This window comes from Micrasema longulum, unplaced genomic scaffold, assembly GCF_059751315.1.
Source record: "Micrasema longulum isolate JH-2025_06_02 unplaced genomic scaffold, ASM5975131v1 h1tg000680l, whole genome shotgun sequence".
NCBI classification, from domain to species: domain Eukaryota; kingdom Metazoa; phylum Arthropoda; class Insecta; order Trichoptera; family Brachycentridae; genus Micrasema; species Micrasema longulum.
In genome coordinates this window covers 344,229-369,706 of record NW_028277876.1, presented here as the reverse complement: position 1 = coordinate 369,706, position 25,478 = coordinate 344,229, and the positions used below count along the sequence as shown (strand labels likewise).

Below are 25,478 nucleotides of genomic sequence, written 5' to 3'. Positions count from 1 at the left end.
TACAAGAACAACGTGTTTGAATGATTATTTCTGTTGGAGACTTTGCCAAATAGAACCGGCCTTGACAAAAACATGTTCCTTTAATCTTGTTTTCGGAGAAAACCATTTATTTTATTACCTTCAATTTTTATTATTATACATGTATATAAGGCATCTATCTATCCTGGCCTCGTTTTATACCATTTAGAAATAATACGGTCCGAAAATATTTTATTTTTTTATCAAAGTTATGTCAAAGGCAAATAATAATTATCAATGTTGCAGTGTCTCAAGACAAAAACACAGAACTTGTTGATGCACCGAGCTGTACAGTTATATTATAAGGAAATACCATTAGAAATAAGAGAACAAAAAATGTTTTTTCATTTAAATGTAAGTTTAAAAAAAATGTGTGTAGGAGATAAGTTGGCTCTTAAAAAGTAGTCTTATTAGTTGGCTTTAAAAAAATTTTTAAAAACGTTAATAATTAGTATATATTTTTTAAATATTTAGAAATAAGTGGATATTAGGATATTTAGATAATATGTTAGTACTATTTTAAGACAAAATAAAAAAAAAAATCACTTAAATTAACAGATGGAAGAAATATTGTAAAGTGGCTACATAACCCAGCCAATAACAAATCATAACCCCTGAATAAAGCCAAATGTCTAGAATTCCATGTTTGCTTCTCTTAAATATTTTCTATATCTGTTGTAATTTGTTCAAAACATATTATTTTAAAGAATTTTCAGTTCACTAGAAACTCTCGTCTTGTGTGCAATCTAAGTTTCCGGAAGTTTTCTACATTTTACGAGTTTTCCTTTGAAAATAGCATTAGAAGTGCAACTTCAAACAAAGCTGCTTTTCTTCTCTGTCTTTTCTCAAAGACGAAGCTGTAATATTATTTTTTAAATATATTTTTGTAAAAACAATCAAATCAAACAAACAAACAAGCTTTAAAAAGTTTATTCTCCTAGTGTAAAAAAACTGTTTGTAAAGAACACATATGAAAGTAAAGTTCAGTCAATAAACATTGTTTTAAGTATGTCAGAGTTGATTCTAGTCCCTAGGACGATGTCAAGATTGATATTCTTTGCATCAGAGAGGAATTTTTAAACTAATCTGGTCATTGACAAGGCTTATGACTTATCATTGGCTGGTTTGAGTGGCGACTTTACTCAATTTGTAACATTCACGGTGGGATTGGTGGAGTGAAGTAAAAGAGCTGAAACCTTTATCACGTGAGTGAGATTCATCCAGCTTACCAAATCACCACAAAAGTCAACAGATGGAAGAGTTGAGGAAATGTGGATGTTTAAACATGGGCAGAACGGTGAATGTTACACAGTGTGTAAAGTGGCCACTTAAACCAGCCAATGACAGGTCATAAGCCTTGTAAATGCCTAGACTTCCATATTCCCTTCTCAAAAATGTTTTATCTCTCTGTTGAAATAAATTTAAAGTTTTCTTACCTTCATGCGTCGTAAAAAAGAATTATTTTCCTTGCGATTGGTATACCAATACAGTGCCCTATGCACCATTGCGATAAGGGAATGAAGAAAATGCATTTTTAATGTTTTATTTAGAAAAATAAAAATATTTACGTTCTTATAATTTACCCAAATATTTTAATTTTAGAGTCATTTTAAACGAGTTGTAAATAAATCACTATAAAAAAATAGGAATCAAGTTGGGGTAGAGTGGGATTTACACCTTGAACATCGGATCCGAAAGTTCGTGACACTAGCCACGAGACTAAAACATTAAAATATTTGAAATGATTAGTTGTAAGATTTTTATATCTGTTTAATTTTGACATGAATAATCGGGTATTTCCGTTCTACGTCCTAATATTTGATTTATGCTAAGAACTTCGAGCTGGAAGTAAAAATATAATATGATTTTTACTAATGGAGATAATTTAAATTGACTGATGAAAATATTATTTTTAATATTTTAGGTTGCTGCCAGTGAAAGAAAACTTCCTTTGCCGGCAAGTATTTAAGGTAAGTGAAAAAAATATTTTCATGTAACGATAAAATATTTGACATATTAAAAACAATAGTTTAAAAAAACCTTTTAAAAAATTACAGTTTCAAAATAAAACATACGTCTTAAACAAATAATTATAAATTGAACTGTTTTTAGCGCTATTTAAATACCCATTTACCTTAAATCCTATTTCGACTGAAAATAAGGTATCTATAACATTAAGGCTTTCGATTGGAAAATATTTAGCAAATACACCCCGAAATGTTGAGTTTGTGGATTGAAAATTGTATTTTAATATATTTTAATACAGCCTCTGAAATGCAAAACGATTCATATTAATAAATAAAAATTATGTAGAGTCAAACATGTTGAAGAATCAATATATGTTGAGATTGCTTTTTTACATTTTTCGTTCTATTTTACGTATGATTATGTATTATTTATGTTTATTTCAAAATATTATAAAAATACAACTATTAACATAATTTGACGGTCATTTTTTTAAGTAAATATGTGTACTACACGAAATAATAATTATTTTATACTTTTGTGTTTTTACTCCAATCTGCTTTAATTTAATAATATTGATGTTTTTTGTTGATATTTCTTGATAAAACTACATAGTGAATGATTATGATAAAATTATTAATAAACTTATCAATGAAACTTCTTAGTTTAGTTTTACTTTTTATTATTTAGACCAACGAGCGCTTTCGCCTTAGAAGGCATCTTCAAGTCTGGTGAATTGTTTACAACATTTACAGTTTTTATACTATTCTTAACATATTTTGGAGATAAGATCAAATAAGTATTTTAACAGGGGACAGAAACTAAATCAAGAAGTTTTATTGATAAGTTTATTTATAATTTTATCAGAATCATTAGCTTTGATTAATTTATTTTCATTATTTATACCTCATTGATTTTTAAAAAAAATACATATTTACTTTTTATTGTATGTTTTTTAAAGATTATAAATACTTATTTTTTTATATTTAAACTATTCACTGCTTACTAGTTCGACCCCATCTAGAATATGCTCCTTCAAATCGGTTTTTATTCTATAGGAATCATATTAACCATATCGAGTCTGTCCAACACCGTGTTCTGAGAAAAGTGGCATGGTTGCTCGGATTACAAAGGAGTAATTATTTCAATTTTGAAATAGAGCAATCTCTAAATATGTCTTCGTTGCAGAAACGTAAAACTTATATGCAAGATGGACCTTAAATGCATTTTCTAAATACTTAATGCTATAAGTAATGTACCATCTCTGTGACAATCAATTTCTTTTTATGTTCCCTACCATGTCATCAGAATCCAAAATCTGCTATTTATCAAATATTTTAAAGGCAATTTTAGTTTTTAATGCCCCAATGTCTAGAATGTGTATATTAGTTAATTCGTCACACACCTTAGAATTCTTAGGGATAGATCTTCCGGCTTTTCGTAGATCTCTTTGCCACTAAAACAGTGCGGGATGAAAATGTATCGGCATTATTTAGCTCAAAATCTTATAGGTTTATAAAAACATTGTATTCTATTATTTAATTGTCCTTGTTTGTCTTTGCTACATAGTTTTATCTTCTATTTTTTCAGTTTCTTATGCATATGCTTCTTCATATAACTGCTGTAATAAATAAATACATTTATTCGTTAACATATACAGTTTACGAAAACAGATAAATTAGATATCTGGAAACGGTCAAAACTGCCAAATAGCAAATTTTTATCATTTTAAATGGGACCAAACAAACTTTATCTTGGCAGTCCTGTTACAAGGAATGTTTGTCCTTGTATTATACAGGTATATTTTAAATGACAGTATCGTTGCTACTCTTACTTGGGTGAGTACTAAGACTAGCAACATTTTTTTACGATAAAAGTACAAATTTTATTATCTTCAAATAAAAAAAATAAAAAAACAGTTTTTAGTGTTTCTAAGTACCAAATTTATAAGTTAGTAGCATATACGATAAAAGCTACAGGTCTTTTTAATAATTATAACAATAAAGTATACTATTTGTTAATATAGGAAACCGACCACCATTAACAAAGTACTTAAGACTAAATACCCAACGTAAATAAGCGACACGGTTATATTAAATTCCCTTAAAAGAGCTTTAGAGCTTTTAATGCTACGCTGGTTGCGTTTATCAAGGCGCTCAAACAAAGATACTGTCATTTAAACACGATTAAGAGCTTATTGAATTTCGACTGTCATTTTTAACAAAAGTGATTTCATATCGGATTAAAACCAAAAATAATCAGAATGAAAAAGCCACATAACAATGTTCTCAAAAATAAAAAAATCTGTAATTTATTTAATTTTGTTTTGTCATTAATAATTTGAATGACGGAATTTAAAAAAAAGTTTTTACACTCTATTGAATTTAAAATATGCAAAAGATGTTTAAAAATTCCAATATCACCTTAATATATAAATGTTATTTACATTTGAGATTGACATCGTAAGCCCCCATGGAGTAAAGGCTTAGACGCTTGCCTAATGCAGGAGAGTTCTGGGTTCAATACTCGATTATGAAATTTTGAAATTAAATTACATTACGACATTTTGAAAACAAAGGGAAAAAATTAGATAAATAAGAATCATTAGAAATAAATAGAATTAAACTTAATGCAGTAATAACTAACCAGCAATTGGAATTATCGAACTCTCTTTTACTTAAACCATTAATTCGATATATAACTACGCTCCTTTTGATTGATTATTTACTGCTAAAATATTATAATTTACGTAAAATTAACTATCAAAATGAATAACTTCATTCCATTGAATATTTCGTCATTCATCTATAGGTATGTAAACTTTCTTGTCAAAAATCAAGTATTGTGCTAACTTTATCTGTTAAAATATGTATTTCACACTCTGTTGTATTTCGCCATGTGTTCTTTTCCCACCTTTAAATAATAAAAGCTGAATCCCAATTTCGGTCCAAAAACTCCCAAAAATTAACTGTTTAGCAAACTTGTTGTAAATATTTATGTTTCTGTCCCCTGTTAAAATACTTATTTGATCTTATCTCCAAAATTTGTTCATAAAATTATAAACTCTAATAAAAAAAACAGAATTTTGGAAAAAAATTCATCGGAACCAGCATGAACACGATCACAATACTAGAGAAAAGAACGAAATTAGACTTCCATTTAGGAAAAAGGCAAAGTCACAAAATTCAATTTTATTTAAAGCAATTAAAAAGTATTACGAAATGGAAAAAAATATTTATGAAGAAAAAAACATATCAAAATTTAAAATAATGGTCAAGACATATGTGATAAACAATTTATAAATTAAATATATTTGCAATGTTATTATTAGAACACACATAACAATATGTATGATATGTGTGCCCTACTTTAAGATTTAAATTTAAAAAAATTTAAAAAAATATGTAAAGAATAGTATAAAAACTGTAAATGTTGTAAACAATTCACCAGTCTTAAAGATGCCTACTTAAAAAAAAGCGAAAGCGCTCGTTGGTCAAAATAATAAAAAATAAAACTAAACCAAGAAGTTTCATTGATAAGTTAATTTATCATTTTATCATGATCATTAAATTTATATCTTTATATAATCACTTTGTAAAGCGCCCTTGAGGTATTATATTACAAAAATGGCGCTATATAAGTTATCCATAATTATTATTATTATTACTTTAGTATTCTTGCGTTTCCCAAAAATCAAACCAGCTCAAGGCTTCAGTTTCAAAATTTTCAATGTGGTATACCTGATTGATAGTAGACATTATATTCTTAAACTGTTGACGATTCAGTTTGCACAATTTCGAAGGATGTAGCAACGCTAAGTTAAATTGTGCACTGTTGGCTTCACAGAATCGACTCTTCATTGAGTTAATTAGAAAATCTAAGTATGGAATGAAAACTGTTTGTCTGAAGTACTCTTCAATACTTTATGGTTCCCGGATTACTTCGATGCTTTTGTTTTCCACACTGTCTTGGGATAATCAGTTCAATATCCACTTTCTGTGCGACTTGTACTGTTTTCTCAAAAATATCCCTGAAATAATTATCGGAACCACCTCGGTGAAGTTTTACTACACTGAGCAGGTTTCAAACTTGCAGTTGGACTTCTGGAAGATCAAATTGAACAGCTTGAGGAGCCTGAGTAACTGGTTCCAGTATGGCAGCGTTCTGCGAAGTATCACGATGTTGCTTCAGGCTGGCCAACGTTCAGTCTCTCCACACTTTTTTTATGCTAACACAAAGTGATTTAAAATTAAAGTTACATTATTTGACCATTTTTAATCAATCCAGTGGGGGACGAGTGCCCCCCTTTGCCCCCACCCCTGCGGGCGCCCATTTTTTTATATTTTTTTTTTACATTTTTCTTTTTTGCACCACAACAGGCCAGGAGGCCTAATTATAGTGGTGAATTACATCACAGAGCACCCAGGCTTGAAAAAAATCACATTTTAATTTTTGTGTTCTCACCGGGAATCGAACCCGGAACCTTCCGTGCGTGAATCAAGCGTCTTGACCACTACACCACGGAGGCCGCCCATGTGACCCGTGCGACTAGCTTGTTGTCAATAGTCAGCTTTTACCTTATAGGTTGTCTGGATATTGTGAGACTTTTTATTTTAGTGACTGATATTGATATGTACAGCCTTTGTGATACTAGATAAAAGTTATAGAGCTTTGTAGGTCATCCTCAGATTCAGCTAATATAGCTCATAGCGTCATCTGCATAGTATAATTGTTTTATTGCCCATTTTGTAACCAAGTCCTGAGCCAGTCCAATTTTTATAGTTTTAAAAGTGGCATAAATTTCTTGAAATTTGAAAAATACATTTTAGTATTACGTATTCGACCGTTGTTTCCGTGCGTTCTTAAAATATAGTTGATAATTCTATTCTACCAATTTAATAAATTTAAAAAACAACTAATATTTTATATTTTTTGCAATATATGTCAACAGAATGTTTTGTTTTTATTTGTGGGTTTTTTATTATTTATTTAATAACATTATATTTTCATAAAAAAACGCAATTTTCAATCCTCAACTCTACGTTTGATAAGACATAGTTAAACCTTTTAGGGTCATAAAATGAGGCTGAGACAAAAGAGGTTAAAATTTAACTCTTTCATTACACGTTGACATTCTATTCTTTCGGGTTTCTGTGGAAAACGAAACAAAAACATTCCTAATTTGAATTTGAATTATGAAATGTTATAATTAAAATTCTTAAACAAAAACTACCCGCTTTGTGAAAACGTTTGATGGAAACCCCGAAAAATACTTAAATTGGGCATAAAAATATAATGTCGTTAGAAACATAAATTTAAAATTGACTAAAGACACGATCTCAACAGAGAATAAGATATTTTTAGAGACGTGTTTGTGGAAGTAAAGCCATTGACAGAGCATATGTATATGTTATTGGCTGCTTTATAAGCGCTTTATATACACAAACCGTGTAACGTTCAACTTTCTGCCAATGTATTTCCATATATTGTTCTTTCTCAGTTATTGGCCGGTTAAGATAAAAAATATCTTATCATGAAATTGTATGTTTAAATGAAAGATTAAAATTTAGTTTTGGTCTAATTGCATTCCTCAAATTTCAACTCCCGTCAACAATAAATTGGACTAAATGGAAAACATTTTTTTTTGTTTTAAAAACTAAAATGTGAAAACGATCATTCAATTCGTATTTACAGTACTAACCTTGTGAATTTATTTGTCATACATTAACGCAGGTATTTGTTTGACTAACATACATTATTTTATAAATGAAATGAATATAAATTAGTATTTTATTTCATGACAATATGTCAGCCTCATTTTTAAACCGTAAAAGATTTAATCCGAATTGCATGTATGCACAAATAAAATATTGATAAATATCCCAGCTTTTAGCCTGAAAAAACATGCGTTTTCCATAAAAGTGCTTTTGTAATACAAGCTAGAAATCCTTGTAATACTTTTGATCAATTCCAAATTCTCTCGAACAAATATAAAATATTTCTTTAGTTCATTCACGTTAACATTTTTTCACATTACTCACATATATAATTAAATCATTATGGTTTATATTGAACAAAAATAACGCAGAAAATTATGCATTTCACAGATAGATTAAATTAACGATGACTGGTAAAATATTTGCACAAACATGATATGTATATTGCATTGCTTTCAATGTGCACATTTCCTGTTTTTCATGGTTGATACTTGCACACAAAATGTATGAGCACATGATACGCTACACCTGCTCCAAGAAAATAAACAAAATATACCACACCCGATTAAAATGTTTTCACTAAAATACAGAAAATTACTCCCAACCTTTATTCAAACACACAACACCTGATTCAAATATGCATATATGACACAATAAACCCAATTCTACACATGTTACACCACATTAGATTAAAATATGAAGTACCAAAGCCGATAAATACACACAGAGTATACGACGTCCGATCCCATGATACACCACACTCGATCCATGACACACCACACCCAATACAAGAATGCACACACGACATATCACACCCGACACACGTGATACACCACACAAGACTCTGCATACATGATACACCACACCCAATTCTATGATGAAGTACCCACACTGTATGTTCACAATATTTGATCTTATCCAAAATATGCACAATCTATCTTTCCTTCTTCTTGTCTATCTGCTCTGCCACGTATGTCTGTCCAATACCCGCTATAGGAAGGAATGGAAGTAAGTCCCCTCTTCCTCAGTCGCTTTCTGTAGTTAGAAAATATCATAATCACCCCCCATAAATAAAATAAAGATCTTTATTTCACAAAAATACATAATATTTCTTCCAATCGAAGATTATCAAAACCTACTTCAGTTCGAATATTCAAGAGACAATTACAGACGTATCGTAAATAGACACGTTATGTGCTTATTAGTTGTATTTCGGATTTAAAATAAAAGAATTGCAAATCATGATATACTTACAAACATTTGTGTGAAAAAGAGATGCATATTTTTTGTGATTTGTTACCGAAGATAAAATTAAAATTGTTAATAACGTACTTTAAAATTTGACTAATGAGGAAGTTCAGTGGTTTTTTTAATCAAATGTTTGTTAATAAACTATCAAACAAAGCAAAAAAAATAAATTTTATGCGTCGTATTATTTTGACAAAAAAACTGCCTTTTAAAAATAAAAAAAAGAAGAAGACACAATTGAGTTCCCACGAGAAGATGGATGCTTAGTATCAAAAATTCAAAGTTCGGGATGTAAATGAAAACTTTATATATCCAAAATGGTATTTATTTTTATGAATTAAATTACCATTTAACTCCAATGTGACTCAACATATAACTTCACTTCAAATAGCAATATGATAACAATATCGTGGGGATACAAGAGAAATTGACCAAGTGACAAAATCAATAATGTTCAGAGGAGCCATTTTAGTGTTTTTCTAGAGTTCAATTGCCTTTCAAAGATCAGATTTTACAAGTAGGTGGTTGGTAACTTTACATTATATGTACGGTACTTTCAACCTTAATGTAAAGTATAACCATATTTAAAAAACATTATTACTCTATAAAAATTAAAAACTTAGTCAATTTTACCTGTAAAATTTGTCATGAAATTTGGCAGATAATCATTTTTGTTTTGTTCCTTGATAGTATTCTATTTTATAACTATAAATTATGTTTTTGGGATTATTTATTTCATTTTTTTAATTTTTTTATTTATGATGGTTAAATAAACACAGAAAGACAAAATAAATGAAAAGGAACGAATAATTAAGAAATGTTACGTAATAATCTAAAGAATAAATTTTATTAATGAGCTTTTTATAAAAAAAACCGTATCTGTCAAATACAAAACGTATACTAACTTACCAACTACTGACTACTAACTCTAACTACCAATTCTCTGGTGACATCACCCACAAGTAAAATTGACTAACTGTTACTTGGTCAATTATTTGGATCTTAAATTTACTAATAAACGTGATTATGTGTGTTGGTCAGTTTTACTTGTCAAAAATCTGTGAGTTTCTATCAAATGGTCACGCATTTTACGAATTAAATTCTTTTTAGAGTGTCGGATCGAGTTAGCATTTTAACCAGTAAAGCATTATGCTAATACGATGTCGTTAATTATATCAATAATATCAATATCAATAGTATATTTTATTATTTTTGCAAATGGTCAATTTTACTTGTATAACCACGATATCTATTTAAAAAAAAGTTTTTAGTAAATAATGGGATATAACCATAATGCCTTAAAACAGGTTGTACCTACAATCACAGTTTGTTAAGTGGCCATTTAAACCAGCCAACTCTCTCAATAACTCCCTAGGGAGAAAATCCAGACAGTCTGCAAGCATTTGGACATACTCAAGACATCGTTGTGAATTAAATTACAAAACACGCTGGATTCGGAAAAATCACCTTTATACACGAACCGGGTTGTGGTCCCGTGGCTAGTTTTGCAGATTCACGAACTGAAGGTCCGAGATTCGAACCTCACTCAACCACAATTTGATTTCCATTTTCTAATAATGAGTTATTTAGAACTCGCTGAAAATGGCCCACATAATGGAAATATTTTGGTAAATAATAAGAACGCAAATATATATTATATTCGTATTGATCTCAACAGAAATGAAATTTGGAACTCCAGTACAAAAGTTGCAAGCATTTTTACACGTTTATTAAATTTAATGAAATGTTATTTTTTTATCAAGTCTTGGTGTATTGTAATTTGCCTACTAGCCTAATTGCTTCCAAAAAGGAATAAATATCAAACATTGGTTTATAATGGCGATCGTTATTTTTTTTTTTTTTTATGTAAAACTGTGTTACATAAAGTTCAAAATTTCACCATTATATTTTAACTTTTGTATGACTTATCATATTATTCAAACATTTATTATATAAATAAAAGACGAGTGATACTTTAATCCACAAATTTAGAATATCCAGTGACCGGTTTCATCGCTTTCGCGACATCTTCTAGACTGGTATCTTTATTTAGGAGTAAATAAAATTATATTTATCTTAAGGATCATTATCAAAATTTTTCCGGGTTAACTTATGAGTTGATATGATGCTATTTTAATGAGTTTAAGTATTTTATTTTTAGTGTCCCATCCTTCGTGAGTGTAATTTCTGTCAAATATGATTTCTAAAAAAACAACGCGGAAGAGGTGGAACCGGTTACTGGATATTCCAAATTTGTGGATTAAAGTATCACTCGTCTTTTATTTATATAAAAAATTACCATGAACTTCCGTCAAGAATTTTCACTTACAAACTTAAATCTTTTATTCATACATGTATTATATTTATAGTATCATTCATTTGTGTGTATATTTTGACAATATTCTAAGACTTATTTATTTCGTTCTTTTTATAAATTATAATGTTTTCAATTCGATGTAAAAACAAAAATCAGTAAGTATAATCACATTTCCATACTTAAATATTCATTAAAACCTTTCAAGAAAAATAAAAGCATTGGAAATATTCAAATGAATAAAAAGAAGAAACAAGAAAGGCAATAAATTTATTCAAGGATCGCGTTTGTTCTTATGTATAGAAAACTAAGTGAATTTTCAATACAGGACAAAAGTACTTTCACACTTTTAAAATATATTTTTCCAAACTTTTTCGGTATGTTTTCTTTTTTAAGGAAGTAGTTATAAATTAATTGTGATGAAAGAGATAGTGGTTTGGCCGGATACCGGATATCGGATATTCGGCGAGCCCCTAAGCCGGATAGCCGGATTATTGACCTGACTTATTGTCTCTTTTTCCACGCAAATATGTTTTTAATTAAAAAAATATTTTTTATTCACTGGTAATATTCTTTTTTCTAGAGTGTGAACACTGACGAACGTCAACAATGCTTTAAGTGTGTCCAAATATATGTTTGCAGACAGGCTGGATTTCCTTATTTTATGTTAAGTTATTAATATGTTAAGAACTCTCAATAGGGAGTTATCAAGGTCTGAATTTGTTGCAACAAAATGTTTTTCCTCTCTGTTGCAACAAATTTAGACCGAAATTACTCTCAATAAGGAGTTATTAAAGTTTTAATTTGTTGCAACAAAATGTTCTTCGTCTCTGTTGCAACAAATTTAGATCTTAATAACTCCTCATGGAGAAAATTCAGCATGTCTGCAGACATTTGGACACACTTAAAACATTGTTGATTAAACTAACTGGTATAAGAAGAGGTATAAAAATTGGAGAATTGTTTTCAGGCGTTGCCTAGTGGGTGAATTGGTTCAGCTGGATGCCACATGATAAAGGTTTCATCTCTTTTACTTCACAAAACTCAACAGATGGAAGAGTTGAGGAAATGTGGATGTTTAAACATAGACCGGATGGTGAATGTTACACAGTGTGTAAAGCGGCCACTTTAACCAGCCAATGACAAGTCGTAAGCACTGTAATTGGCTAAGGCCGTATATATAATAAATAAATAAATAAATTGCCTAGACTTCAATTTTTGAGGTCAATTTTTCGAATAATGAGGGTAACTTTCTTTTTTCCAAATACTGTTGATATGAATAAATTAATTTGGTGGCGTAGATTTCATGAAATTTAGGAAGTTTAATGGATATTAGGATTTACCCGTCGGATAATGAGCTTCTACCTGAAATGTATTTATAATAAGTATCCTTTGATTTTATTATATTTAAAAAAATAACAATAAGACAAGAATATAAGTACTTAAAACTAACAATAATTATAAATAACACCACTTTTACATAAAAGTTGTAGTAAAAAATCCATTAATTAACACTATATTTTATAAAAAGATGAATGTAATATGACGCGGCTAGCGCCGGATGAACTTTTTTAACCTATCTGTTTTTTTCTTAATTAACCCCACTGTCTATCGATTACGAAGAGAAGCGATCAATCATTCCCTTGCTGTTAGATGCCTCCGTTCTTTCAAAATGCCTTCAAGAGAAAATTAATCAAAAAATAATATGAGACAAGCAATTATATATATGGTTTATTGTACGGTGGAAGTTTGTTTAAAGAAAACCCTTCATACAAAAGTTTTTGTAGTACATCCGCTTTTCCAATATCTCACGGTAACTTTATAAGAATTGTGCTTCCGATTTCAATTAGAGCACAGTTTATCTTACGAACATAATGAAAAACCAACTTTTACGACCCAAGGAAAATTACTTTAGGATCTAACCCAGAGGTCTTTTGTCTCGTAGACCCCTTGCCGATTTTTTCTATTTTCGTAGACCCCTGCTTTCTAATTTTTAAAAGAAATTTATAAACTTTAAATGTGTTTTTAAAGGTGACGTAGTACTAATCACTTTTATAGGGTTTACTGTACTGTTCAGGTTGAGATGGACTGGACACGTACAAAAAATGCCTGATAGGCGAATAACTAAGAGAGTCTAGTTACTCGCCTATCAGGCATTGTGCGCTCGTTGGTCAAAATAATAAAAAGTAAAACTAAATCATGAAGTTTCATTGATAATTTTATTTTATAATATTATCATAATAATTTCCTTAAATGTTTAACTATCACACTATTGACAATAGGACAGTCTGACGATGTCGGTCACGACGAAACCCGGTTACTAGTAAAAAAATAAAAAATAATTATAAATAAAAGTGGAATAAAACCATACATTATTTTTATTAGTATAATATGACCATAGGACAGTTCAAGGAAAGAAGATGCTGAATATGAAGTAGAAATGATAGACCCAGTAACCAAATGTCTATCAAAAAATCTTCATTATGTAACAATCTGCAGTTAAATAGAACGTGATCTGCAGTCTCCTCTTCTTCTTCATATTCACATAAAGCAGAGGTCACTGCTTGAATTCTTTTGAGGTGTGACACCAACACCGTATGGCCAATTCTCAAGCTACATATAAGGGACACACTTAATTTAGACATTTTGAGGTTACGGAACCAGAATATTTTTGGGACTATTGGCTGGACGGATTTGTAGTATGAACTGGTCAGCGACTCCGCTAGTAAATGTAAATCTACTATAATTTTACCGTGCCGTTTAGATTAAGATGATATGCATGAAATAGGCTATTTTCTGTCGGGTATCATACGGTTGGTTTGTTTATTAGTAAGTCCTTGTAATAATAAACAGACTTTAAACATTATTTTACTATCCCTGTATGTTTCTCAAAATAAACATATTTTTTATAAATTGATATTCCATTAGATTCATACGTCGTAAATAAATAAACGCTTATATTTGAGGTCAACCACTACACACACATAAGTGTAAAAAAAGTCACGATCTTGCTATTTATAACAGTTTCGAGCTTAGAAAGATAAGATACTTGGCCTAGTGATATATTTTTTAGGTTTCATTATTTTCAGTGCTTTAAAAGAGCGAGGATCAAGTGAGTATTTATTACTTAGTGTGTAAAGCCGATTTACAAAGCTTTTTTCACCATAAATACGCTGGCAGATTCTATTTTTATACATTTTTGTAACTATCTACTCTAGCAATATATTACGCTGTGAACTTCACATAAAGTGCTTATTTATTTGACGGTTTCATACAGGAATAAGGCTGTTTAAAGTATGAATGACTCGACATGGGTTTGGTATATTTATGGCTGGGTTAAGTGGTCACTTTCCGAACTCTATAACATTTACCACTCTGCTCATTGGTAGTTAACTTTCGTATTGAACAAAACACATAGACGGACTCACTAAAGTAATGACATCACTACATAGCCTCTTCTACAAAATTAAAGATGTTATACCAAGAAAGAAAAAAATTATGATGTACGAAGCCTATGTCAAAAGTAAATTGAGTTACATGATCGCCTTCTGGGGAACTGGTAACAAGACAGACATAACAAGAATACAAAGACAACAAAATAAAATTCTTAAACTAACATACAACCTACCCTACCTGACCTCTACGACTGAACTGTACAAAAAAACACACCAGTTTGACATAAACTACTTAGAATTGTGCGCAAAATAACACTGGGAAACATACAAGACGACGACATAATATTAGTCAAAAATGCTGAGATACACAAATATAACACCAGACAACAACAACACTATCATATTGAAAAAGCAAAGACAAACACAGGACAGTCAAAAATACTACATAATGGACTTAAACACTACAACGGCCTACCTTACTTCTTGAAAACTTTTAATGGAGACAAATTTAAAATCAATCTGAAAAAGCACATGATGACTGAACTAACCAGACTAGACGAGACATAAAATGACTAGACAATATTAAATTTCTAATGTAACCCTAACGGGTTTTTTAAAATTGTAAATAAATAAATTTAAAAAATTCATCAGTGGCGTGCTGTGAGGTTTTCGATTAGGGAAGCAGTCACTTGATACTAGGTATTAAGAATAGTCCAGAAGGAGCATAGAATCATATTTAAATACATCAAACTGTGTCCAAAACTCCCTCTACTTTTCCCCATTTTCGCCGAGCGCATTCGTGAAGTCGAAGCGCAATGTTGCCAGATGGGAAAAATATGTTTAATAACACAAATTTAAGGTAAAAAAAAAAAAAAATGTAAATTTCTCTAAAATTTTATTGTGCACGCGGAAACATTGATTGACACAACAGAGTGGATAAGTAAAGGGTCATTTATTTTTATTTATTTTATTTTATTTTATTCAGAAAACATACAGTCATACAAAATAAGAATTAAAAACAACAATTTTTTAACATAAAAAGACCAATTAAGTTTTCATAAATTAAAAAGATAAAAACATTAAATGCGACAAAAAAATCAAAAATAAATAAGAATTTTAAGTGAGAAAAGAATAATTGTTGACATTTGCGTTTTCCATGGAGGTAATAAATTAAAATAAATAAAAATACCGAATGTACACTCCGAGCCATCCACGCACACACATGAACGCCCATATAAAACATACACAAACATATACATTATATGCGGCACATATACATAGCATAAACCACTCAAGATGCACATTCAGCAACTATCCCAAATAATCGACCCCATGAAGAAATTTTCTGTACAAATGCAACGTGCAGTTAAAAATGTCTACATCAATACTGAGTCCTTTATAATTTCTACAGGTACGTCTAATGAATGAATTCGAGGTATAATTGTTTTTACAAGTTGGTACATAAAAAAGCTAATTTAATCTAGTATAGCGAAGAGGACAACGGAAACCAATATTTTGTAAAACATACGGCGAATCAACTATATTATTGAGAATTCTGAAAAGAAAAACTAAATCATATGTAAGGCGCCTTTTTTGTAGTGATTCTATATTAAAATTGTTCAAAGATGCGCCGTAATCATTTTCAATGTTGCCAAAACGATATTCCAGGCTCCTTATAAATTTCTTTTGAATGTTTTCAATTTGATTAATAAATACATTATATTGAGGAGACCATACTAATGAAGCGAATTCGAGTTGACTTCGCACATAAGTATAGTAAAGAAGTTTTAATGTATTTGGTGATGAGAATGGCTTTGAGATTCGTAAGATAAACACTAGAAGTCTGTACGCCTTATCTACGTTTGTATTTATGTGATCTCTAAATAAAAGCTTATCATCCGTCAGTACACCCAAATCTCTCGATTTCATTGAACGATTGACAATTTTCCCAGATAGTTTGTAGTCAAATAGTATACTTTTTTTCTTTCGAGTAAATGACATGACAAGATATTTATCAGAATTCAATAAAAACTAATTGTCCTTGCAATAGCAACAGATTCTATATAAGTCAGCTTGAAGAACTTCGCAATCATTTATTGAAGACACAATTTTAAATACTTTATTGTCATCAGCATATAGCAAAAAATTTGAGTTTTGAATGCATAAACTTATATCATTGATATAAATAATAAAAAATAAGGGTTCAAGATTTAATGAGAGTAATTGAATTAATGAACTTTAAACTTAAAATTTGAGTCGGGTTGTGGTCCTGTGGCTAGTGTCTCGGACTCACAGATCAAAGGTCCGTGGTTTGAATCCCACTCTACCCCAACTTGATTCCCATTTTTTAATAGTGAGTTATTTACAACTCATTGAAAATGGCCCTCAAAATGAAATATTTGGGTAAATCATAATATATTCGCAAATATTTATTTAAAAAAAATATATATATAAATATACCTACTGTCCAGAACCAGCTCACGCATTGCCATACATAAAAAAACGCTTTTAAGAATAAAAAAAAGTAGTGAATCTACTAACGGAGATAAGGTCATTAACATCACATGCCATGCAGATGATGTTGCCATAGTGATGATGATAACATATCTATTTCAGCCAGTAAACATCTGGATGCCTGGGAAATGTCGTATGGTACAATGAACACATGATTATTGAAAACATAATCGGATATACAAATTGTGTGTCAGACCAAATCATGGTGTTTACAACAGAGGTGAGGAAAGGTAGAGAGAAAATAAAAAATACGAAAAACCAAGTAGAAAAACTAAATAGAAAAACTAAATAGAAAAACCAAATAACTGCTCAGAACGTCAGAGATGAAAATACTAAAGGCAATGACAGAGAAACCCAAAAGAGGCAGAATCCAGAGTCAAGAAGTTTATTAAATACATATTTATTAGACCTTAATATTAACTTCTGTAATAAAACGCTTGAATCGCAATTTTGTACCTTTCATGTAAAAGCAATCTATGCGTTTATTATAAATAAAATAAATTAAAATAACATTGCGAAGATTCTATACATGATTATTTGTTTATATCGAGGTTCAAATTTTTATCGAAACTCAATCGGGCAGCGTCATAACCCTATCACTTTTCTTCCATGCGTCACGAACGTAGATCCCATAGTGTGCGTATTTCCTATGACCAAATATATTACTAAGTGATAAAAAAATATTGAGCAATATATGTGCAAGTCTCATGATAATGCAAACTTTTAAAAATATCTAGCGAAATAATAAACCTAAAAAATTTTAAAAGCTGCAGGGAGGATTTTTTAATGAGTTTTCATTAGTAAGTCCGGAAGCATTTTTACATTCACTTTGAAAGCAATTTAAGTTCGGGTTCAATTATTTAAAGTCGCGAAAAAGGCAAGGAAAACGAACGTCCTTATGTTTCTTCTTTTTTCAGATTTCAAAAGTAATTATTTTGGGAATTTGGGGGATTTGAAAGAATCCCGCCGTAGACATAAGTTAAGTTTAATTTCGACAAAAGAAATCCGTTTTTGTGTTTCAGTTTCTCTGATGTTTCCTTGTTGTCAAAGGATTATCAGGACTTTTGGTTTGAATAAATCTCTTCGTTCTTTTAGGGTTTTACGAATTGAGAACAAAAACTTGTCCTAAGACCTTAAAAAAAATATTATTCCATCCGAAAGCCGAACTCATAATATTTTTTCAATAAGGAAGTTCATAGACTATTAAACTAAGCCAATTTTTTTTTTACTATTTTTATGCATCGTATTATAAGCGCGACGATTTTATAAGGTTTTGTATTTCTGAAATAACTCCGCGTGCGACGTCAGAGTTTCTTTTCCGTTTATTCTCATTCAGTTTATCCCATTGATGAATCCATGGCAAATCTTCTATAGCTCTCATAGGTTGATTCACGTGAACCAGTGACGTCATTCAAAAAAGTCCGTTTTTACTATTTTTTCGTACATTTTCAGGAAACTTTGCTGAACAGTTGAATGCTCTATTTTTTACAGCGCGCAAGAAAACATTTATTGTATCCAATTTCCCGCAAGGCTGAAGTTCCTCATTGTCTGAAATTTTGACGAAACCATTTTGAAAAGGCACAGGAAATATGGATGTTGTAGGTTTCAAAGCATATAAAATTTAATTATATTTATTTTCTTTAATTTGTTATTTAGAAGGAAGTTGATTATTTTATTCATTTTTTATTATGTACGATGAGAGATGAAGAACATTTAAGAGAAGGTAATATAGAAGTCTAGGCATCTACAGGGCTCATGACCTGTCAATGGCTGGTTTAAGTGGCCACTTAACACACTGTGTAACATTCACCATTTTGCCTATGTTTGAACATCCATATTTCTTCAATTCTTCCATTTGTTTATTTTAGTGATGTTAAAGAGCTGAAACCTTTATTGTTGTGAAGAGATTTATCTGACTGAATTATTTCACATACTAGGCAACGCCTGAAAACAATTTTTCAATTTTTAAACTTCTTCTTGGACCAGTTGGTTTCATTACAATATTTGAGTTTGTCCAAATGTTCGCAGACAAAAGACTGGATTTCACCCCCTCGGGAGTCATTAAAATTAACAAATTACAACAGGGATGGAGAATAACTTTAATAAGGGAATATGGAAGTCTAGGCATTTACAGGGCTTATGACGTGTTATTGGCTGGTTTAAGTGGCCACTTTACACACTGTGTAACATTCACCATTCCGCCTATATTTGAATATCTATATTCCTTCAATTCTTTCATCTGTTGATGTTTGTGAAGTTAAAGAGCTGAAACCTTTATTTATGCGGGTGAGATTCATCTAATTGAATTATTTCACCTACATACTAGGCAACCCCTGAAAATATTATTTTTTCAATTTCTTCACTTCTTCATGGACCAGGTAATTTATCAACAATATTTTGAGTTTGTCCAAATTTTTGTAGACAAGGACTGGATTTAACTCCCTGGGGAGCAGTTTGTATTAACGTGCTACAACAGAGATGAAGAAAATTTAAGAGAAGGTAATATAAATGTCTAGGCATCTACAGAGCTTATGACCTGTCAATAGCCGTTGACAGGTGATGTGATGGTGATCTCTTAAATGTTCTTCATCTCTGTTGTAGTATGTTAATATAAACAGCTCCCCAGGGAGTTGAATCCAGTCCTTGTCTACAAAAATTTGGACAAACTCAAAATATTGTTTATTATGAGAGAATCTGGCAGGATAATTGGCTGTGACCTTATTAAGAGACTTTTGCTCTATATTTTAAATTCTTTTAATTTTATTTATTTATTACGCAGCTTTCTTTGTAATCAAACAAATAATTTAAAATTAAAAGCTTTGGATACAATCAGCATCATTATAAATTTAATTATTCTAAAGAAAACGTATTGTAACATGCTACCTTCTCTTGTACATACCAATAAGGCTCCGTATTAACGTTGGTCTATAATCTTCTTCAGAGAACTGGGCTTTTATGGGATTATGTTTCAAAATGAAGCCTCCATTTGAACAAAGAGAGCTTCATTACTATTATTATTTGAGAACATAGCCTTTATCCTTTTGGTAATTCAATACTCCAAAGATAATTTTAATAATCGTAAGATCATTTATTAATTTCAATCCATTTAAAAAATAATATTAGAATTTTTTTGTCTGTCCAAATCGTAGTAGACTAAAACTGAATTCAATCACCCTGGGATTAATATTAATATATTACAACAGAGATAAAGAACATTTTACAGTGAACATAGAAGTCTAGGCACTTATTCTTATTCTTAGAGGTGGGGTTCAGTGCTATTCAAGCTCCTGATGTCACTGCAGCCTGTGAAGATCTATTGTGACGGGTCGCCGCGAATAGTTCTCGCCCTCTAAGCCCAGGTCTATAAAGAGCCTGGCTGCTGTGTGGCAGGGGCGAACCGTGTATAGAAGCGATTATGCACAGCTTACCATTATATTTGACTGACCAAAATAATGTTTAATTGTTACTTTATTTACTGAAAAACAAATAAATAATTACCATTTATTTTAAATAATTTCGACCGTTTGTGTTTTTATCCTAATATAAATATAAATTTTAATAAAGCGCGCCCAGCGCCTGCGGTGAGCCAAGAAACTAGCCGATTATTCCAGCTTATTTTTTCATACGAATAAGTATACTATATTTTGAATGTAACCCCGGTGCGGGTTTTTTCTTCTAGATCAAACTTGCAAGTTACACAAATTATTTGAAGATTCTTGATTTAAAAAACAGTATTTCAAACATTATTTCTTAAGGACTATTTTTCTTTGAGATGATACTTTTGACATAAGACCATAATTACTTTCATGCGTCATATTGCAGGACATATAGCACTCCACTTGGTCGTTTTTAGCACTATTGATTACTAGAACAATGCGGCCAGTTGTCATTTCAATTGAATACCTAATATCGACTGAATTCATAATGGTATTTTTAATTTATTTTTTGATAAATTATAAATTAAAGTAATGGATAATTTATCTATATAATATAATATATTATGTTATTTCACGAAGTTACGTCGTTTGAGTTGATTTCACGGATGATAGTTGTTTTATCACACAGAACCACAGAAAAATATCAATTTATAGTATATATTCCTAGCTTTATATTACGTACCTCCTATGTAGGTACAATTATAAGATATTTTTTATAACTTACCTGTAAATAAAATCACCATTCGCCATTGCTGTGTGGAAGGCGAAAGTTCAAATTATATTAATAACTCAATTCGGCAAAAAACCCGAAATATGCCCCTTTTCCGTGGCACCACAGAAATAGCTTTGAAGCGTAGAAAAATATTTTTTTACAATTAGCATCGTTTTACAAAGTATATAATATAATAATAAACTCCTATATAAGTGTCGGCGTGGTGTGAAACATACCTCCAAAGAATAATATACTAGAATCTAGAAGGATTGTTACCACAAAATCGGTTTCTTCACTAAGTCAATATAGTCAACGTCGTGATCTTCTCCACCTGTGTTGTAATCTGCTCACTCGATTGACATATTAATACATATAGACATGCTCAGAGCCCCCAAAAGTAATGACACTGAACTCATGCCCAAACGCTCATTTATTCTCAAATCGTATTTAGTCGTTTTTCGTTTAGAATCGAAATCAAGATGCCTGCCTGTGTCATGAAAGCGTGTAAAAACCTTTCGGATTTATTAACATATTACAACAGAGATGAAGAACATTAAAGAGAAGGTAATATAGAAGTCTAGCCATCTACAGGGCTTATGACCTATCAATGGCTGGAGTCCTTGTCTACAAAAATTTGGACAAACTCAAAATATTGTTGATAAATTACCTGGTCCATGAAGAAGTATAGAAATTGAAAAAATAACATTTTCAGGCGTTGCCTAGTATGTAGGTGAAATAATTCAATTAGATGAATCTCACCAGCATAAATAAAGGTTTCAGCTCTTTAACTTCACAAACATCATCAGATGGAAGAATTGAAGGAATATAGATGTTAAAATATAGGCAGAATGGTGAATGTTACACAGTGTGTAAAGTGGCCACTTAAACCAGCCATTGACAGGTCATAAGCTTTGTAGATGCCTAGACTTCTATATTACCTTCTCTTAAATGTTCTTCATCTCTGTTGTAATATGTTAATGTAAACAGCTCCCAAGGAAGTTGAATCCAGTCCTTGTCTACAAAAATTTGGACAAACTCAAAACATTGTCTTTCGGATTTACATTATGAAAAGGATGGTGTAACTTTTCGTTGGTAAATATTTGTTCATAAGTGATGATCAAAGATAAAAATAACTTCATATTTAAATGTAAATATTATTTTTTGTAAATGTCAATCTACGCCAAGCGGCGCAATTGCGAATATATTTTTAGTAACAGGAGTGCATTGATAGGTACACGTTTTTTAAATATTATAAACGTGAGTTAATATTATTTTCGCATTGTCCAAAAACCAATAAAAATAAATAAATAGGTCCAAATTATAAGAAAAAAATCTGATTCTGAATATGAGGGATCTATTAAATATTAATGTTGATTTTAACGTTAAATACAAACCTTTTTCGTACCACAAATGAGTATCTTCAAAATTTTGGTAGCATATGCTTGATAGTTGAATGCATCCCTGCGGCGCTATTCTGAAACGCTCTCGCGGCCGTACAAAACACTTTTATTTAAAGTATTTTGTATGTAAAAAAGCTTTTTCTACGGCCGAGAGATCATTTGAAATATCACCCCAGGGGTTCAATTATGAATCATCTCTATCCTCTAGAAAGCGGTTAATTTGGGGATATATATTTTTTCCATGCGACTAATTTTTGCTTCATATATGACCACACTGATGATTAAACGTCAAAAAATATGAACACGTGAAATCAAATATGATGATTTTCATTTAGAACATTATTGCGACCTTAAGGATTACCAAAAACACTTAATTAGGTTGAATTGACCAAACTGTATTAGTTTTATTTCCGTTTTCGAAGCAGTTATTTACACCATTTGACGTTCAATCGTCAGTGTGGCCATTATATAAAGCAAAATGTCGTCGCATTAAAAAAAAAAAATCTTTAAATTAATCACTCTCTAGGGGGTAGAAAAGATCCAAAATAACACTTCTGGTATAAACAAACAAACTTAGTGACTATGGGTACGTTTTAGTGTCTGTACTTTCAAAAATATTTTACTCTACAGGACTCGTCTTTGTATGAAAATATCAATGATTCACTCATTTTACCTTGTCGTGTGAAATCGTGGTATTCCGCATGGCTAGGTGAATGTTTAATATCTCAGGGTAGATTTATAACATCTATGTATAATAATTTTCATAAAGGATCTTCCCGGGCAATATTTTACAAGTTTTATACTTGGCTGGGTGCCAGGACTTCTTATTGAATTTCTAATCTTTTATGGCACGAAACTTTATATAAAAAACGTCCCTTAAGATTCTGGTAATATCGATAGCAGTCAGGAGAAGTTAGAAATTATTTTTAAGAAAGTTTTTGGGATGTTTTTAAATGGAAATGATAAATCGTTTAGAGTAATTTATTTATTCTCATAAATACCACTTGATAAAGAGCTTTTCTTATATGTTCAATACATTAAGTATTTTCTCATCTATAAGATGAGAAGTTAAGGTGATTTCAGGCTTCCTAAGGTGAGACAGACTGGAACTCAAGACAACCTTTACCATAAAGATTTTTCAAAGTTTAATGAGTTGACAGAAAGTCTTAGAGAAGCTGGAAACATCTCAAATTATCGAGCGAAATACTGTTTGCATAATATTAGGGATAGAAATCATTAATTTGTGTATTATGTAGGTGTTCAGATACATTAAATTAAGGTATATTTGGTTAAATTATTAATCCATCATATTGTTGTACTAGTAAGTAAATTTAAGTTAATCTGTAAATTTTCCATCCAAACAAATAAAAAATATTTAAAATTTTGACTTTTTTCAATTACTCAGAAATAACTTTTATCATCATGCCCGTCCGCATCCGAGGGTGAAAAGGGCATTAAAATAGTACATTAAATGCAACATATGTCGATCATCTGTTACATGAAGGTAAGGTGATTAGCCTTACGCTTCAGGTGCCAGCCCAGGAACATGAAATATTGCTCCCTAGAACCATCATCTCACTCATTATTTAATGTCAACCTACCTAGGAACGCACCAACCACGGCACTACCAGGCGGACTTATCTCTACTCGTATTCCTTGTTCAGAATTTTTACCTGAGAGTGGCCATCGAGTCCCGCCGTCTAAAAGGCCGTCGATAACAATCTTTCAGCTTTATTCGGCGGAACTAAGGGACGCGGGATTGACGTGGGAGGAGACAAGCGTGCTGGCCAGGGACATTGTCTTCAGGAGGCGTCTGGTGAGTGTCCATATGCTCCACTTAGGAGCAGATGCGGACAAGTTCAGTGCTACAGGAACTCTAATATGAAAAATGTTTTTATACACGCGGTAAAAATCAGAGCATTCAACTTTACGGCCAAGTTTCACTAACATGTATGGAAAAAATCATGAAAATGATTTTAGTAAAAATAAACTTGTTTAAATGACGCCGCAAGTATTTTTCTAAAACTACCAATAGAGTGTTGTGGCAGATTTCCAGTTTACGGAAAACCAACCCACCTATCAGGACAACTCACCAAAGAGAACTAGTAACGTTATGCGTGAATAAATTAAATATTACAAAGCTTTTATAAATCGTATCGATGAGAATACGATACATAAAAATATATTTTTTAAATAAAACAGCTTAATTTAATAGTCTATTAACAAATAAAAACAATTAAAACCACTGAACTTCCTCAGGTTGCTGATGAAGATACTTTTTCTCACAGGAAATGCGGTTAAATTTTATAGACAGCTGAACATATTTTTTTTTCCCTTATAAACAAAAATTAATAATAAAATAATGTGACCTCACTGGGTACCTGTGCCAAGGACACTTATAATGTACTTTCAAAAAAATATTTTTGCATGTGAGAATAATGACAGAAGACTTAATATACATATATATATATATATCAATGTAAATTCTATAAAACAAGTTTATGCAAAAGCTTTGTTACTATTCGCACGTAAACATTATTCTCTACCTTTCATTACAAATACAATAGTCACTAGATACTCAACCCCGATGCTGCAAAAAAATAAAAAAATTAATACAACCTTCGGTCAAAGAGGATTGACCTACTACTCGGTTAAAGTGTACAATCTACTTCCATTATCCATAAAGACAATAAGTGAGTTCTCAAAATATAAAATTGCCATTAAGAAATGGATAGTGGAGGTGGGTTGCGGACGGATC

The 25,478-nt window shown here is 30.8% G+C and overlaps 1 protein-coding gene across 1 annotated transcript in view; it reads left to right on the top strand.

Moving 5' to 3' along the window:
• The window catches only part of Cbp53E (Calbindin 53E), a 47,731-nt gene that overhangs the window by 11,893 nt on the left and 10,360 nt on the right, over nt 1-25,478 (top strand). The window contains exon 5 of the mRNA XM_088229576.1: nt 1,943-1,988. Coding sequence (XP_088085702.1) covers nt 1,943-1,988 — 46 coding nt within the window. The remainder of the gene's footprint in view (nt 1-1,942; nt 1,989-25,478) is intronic.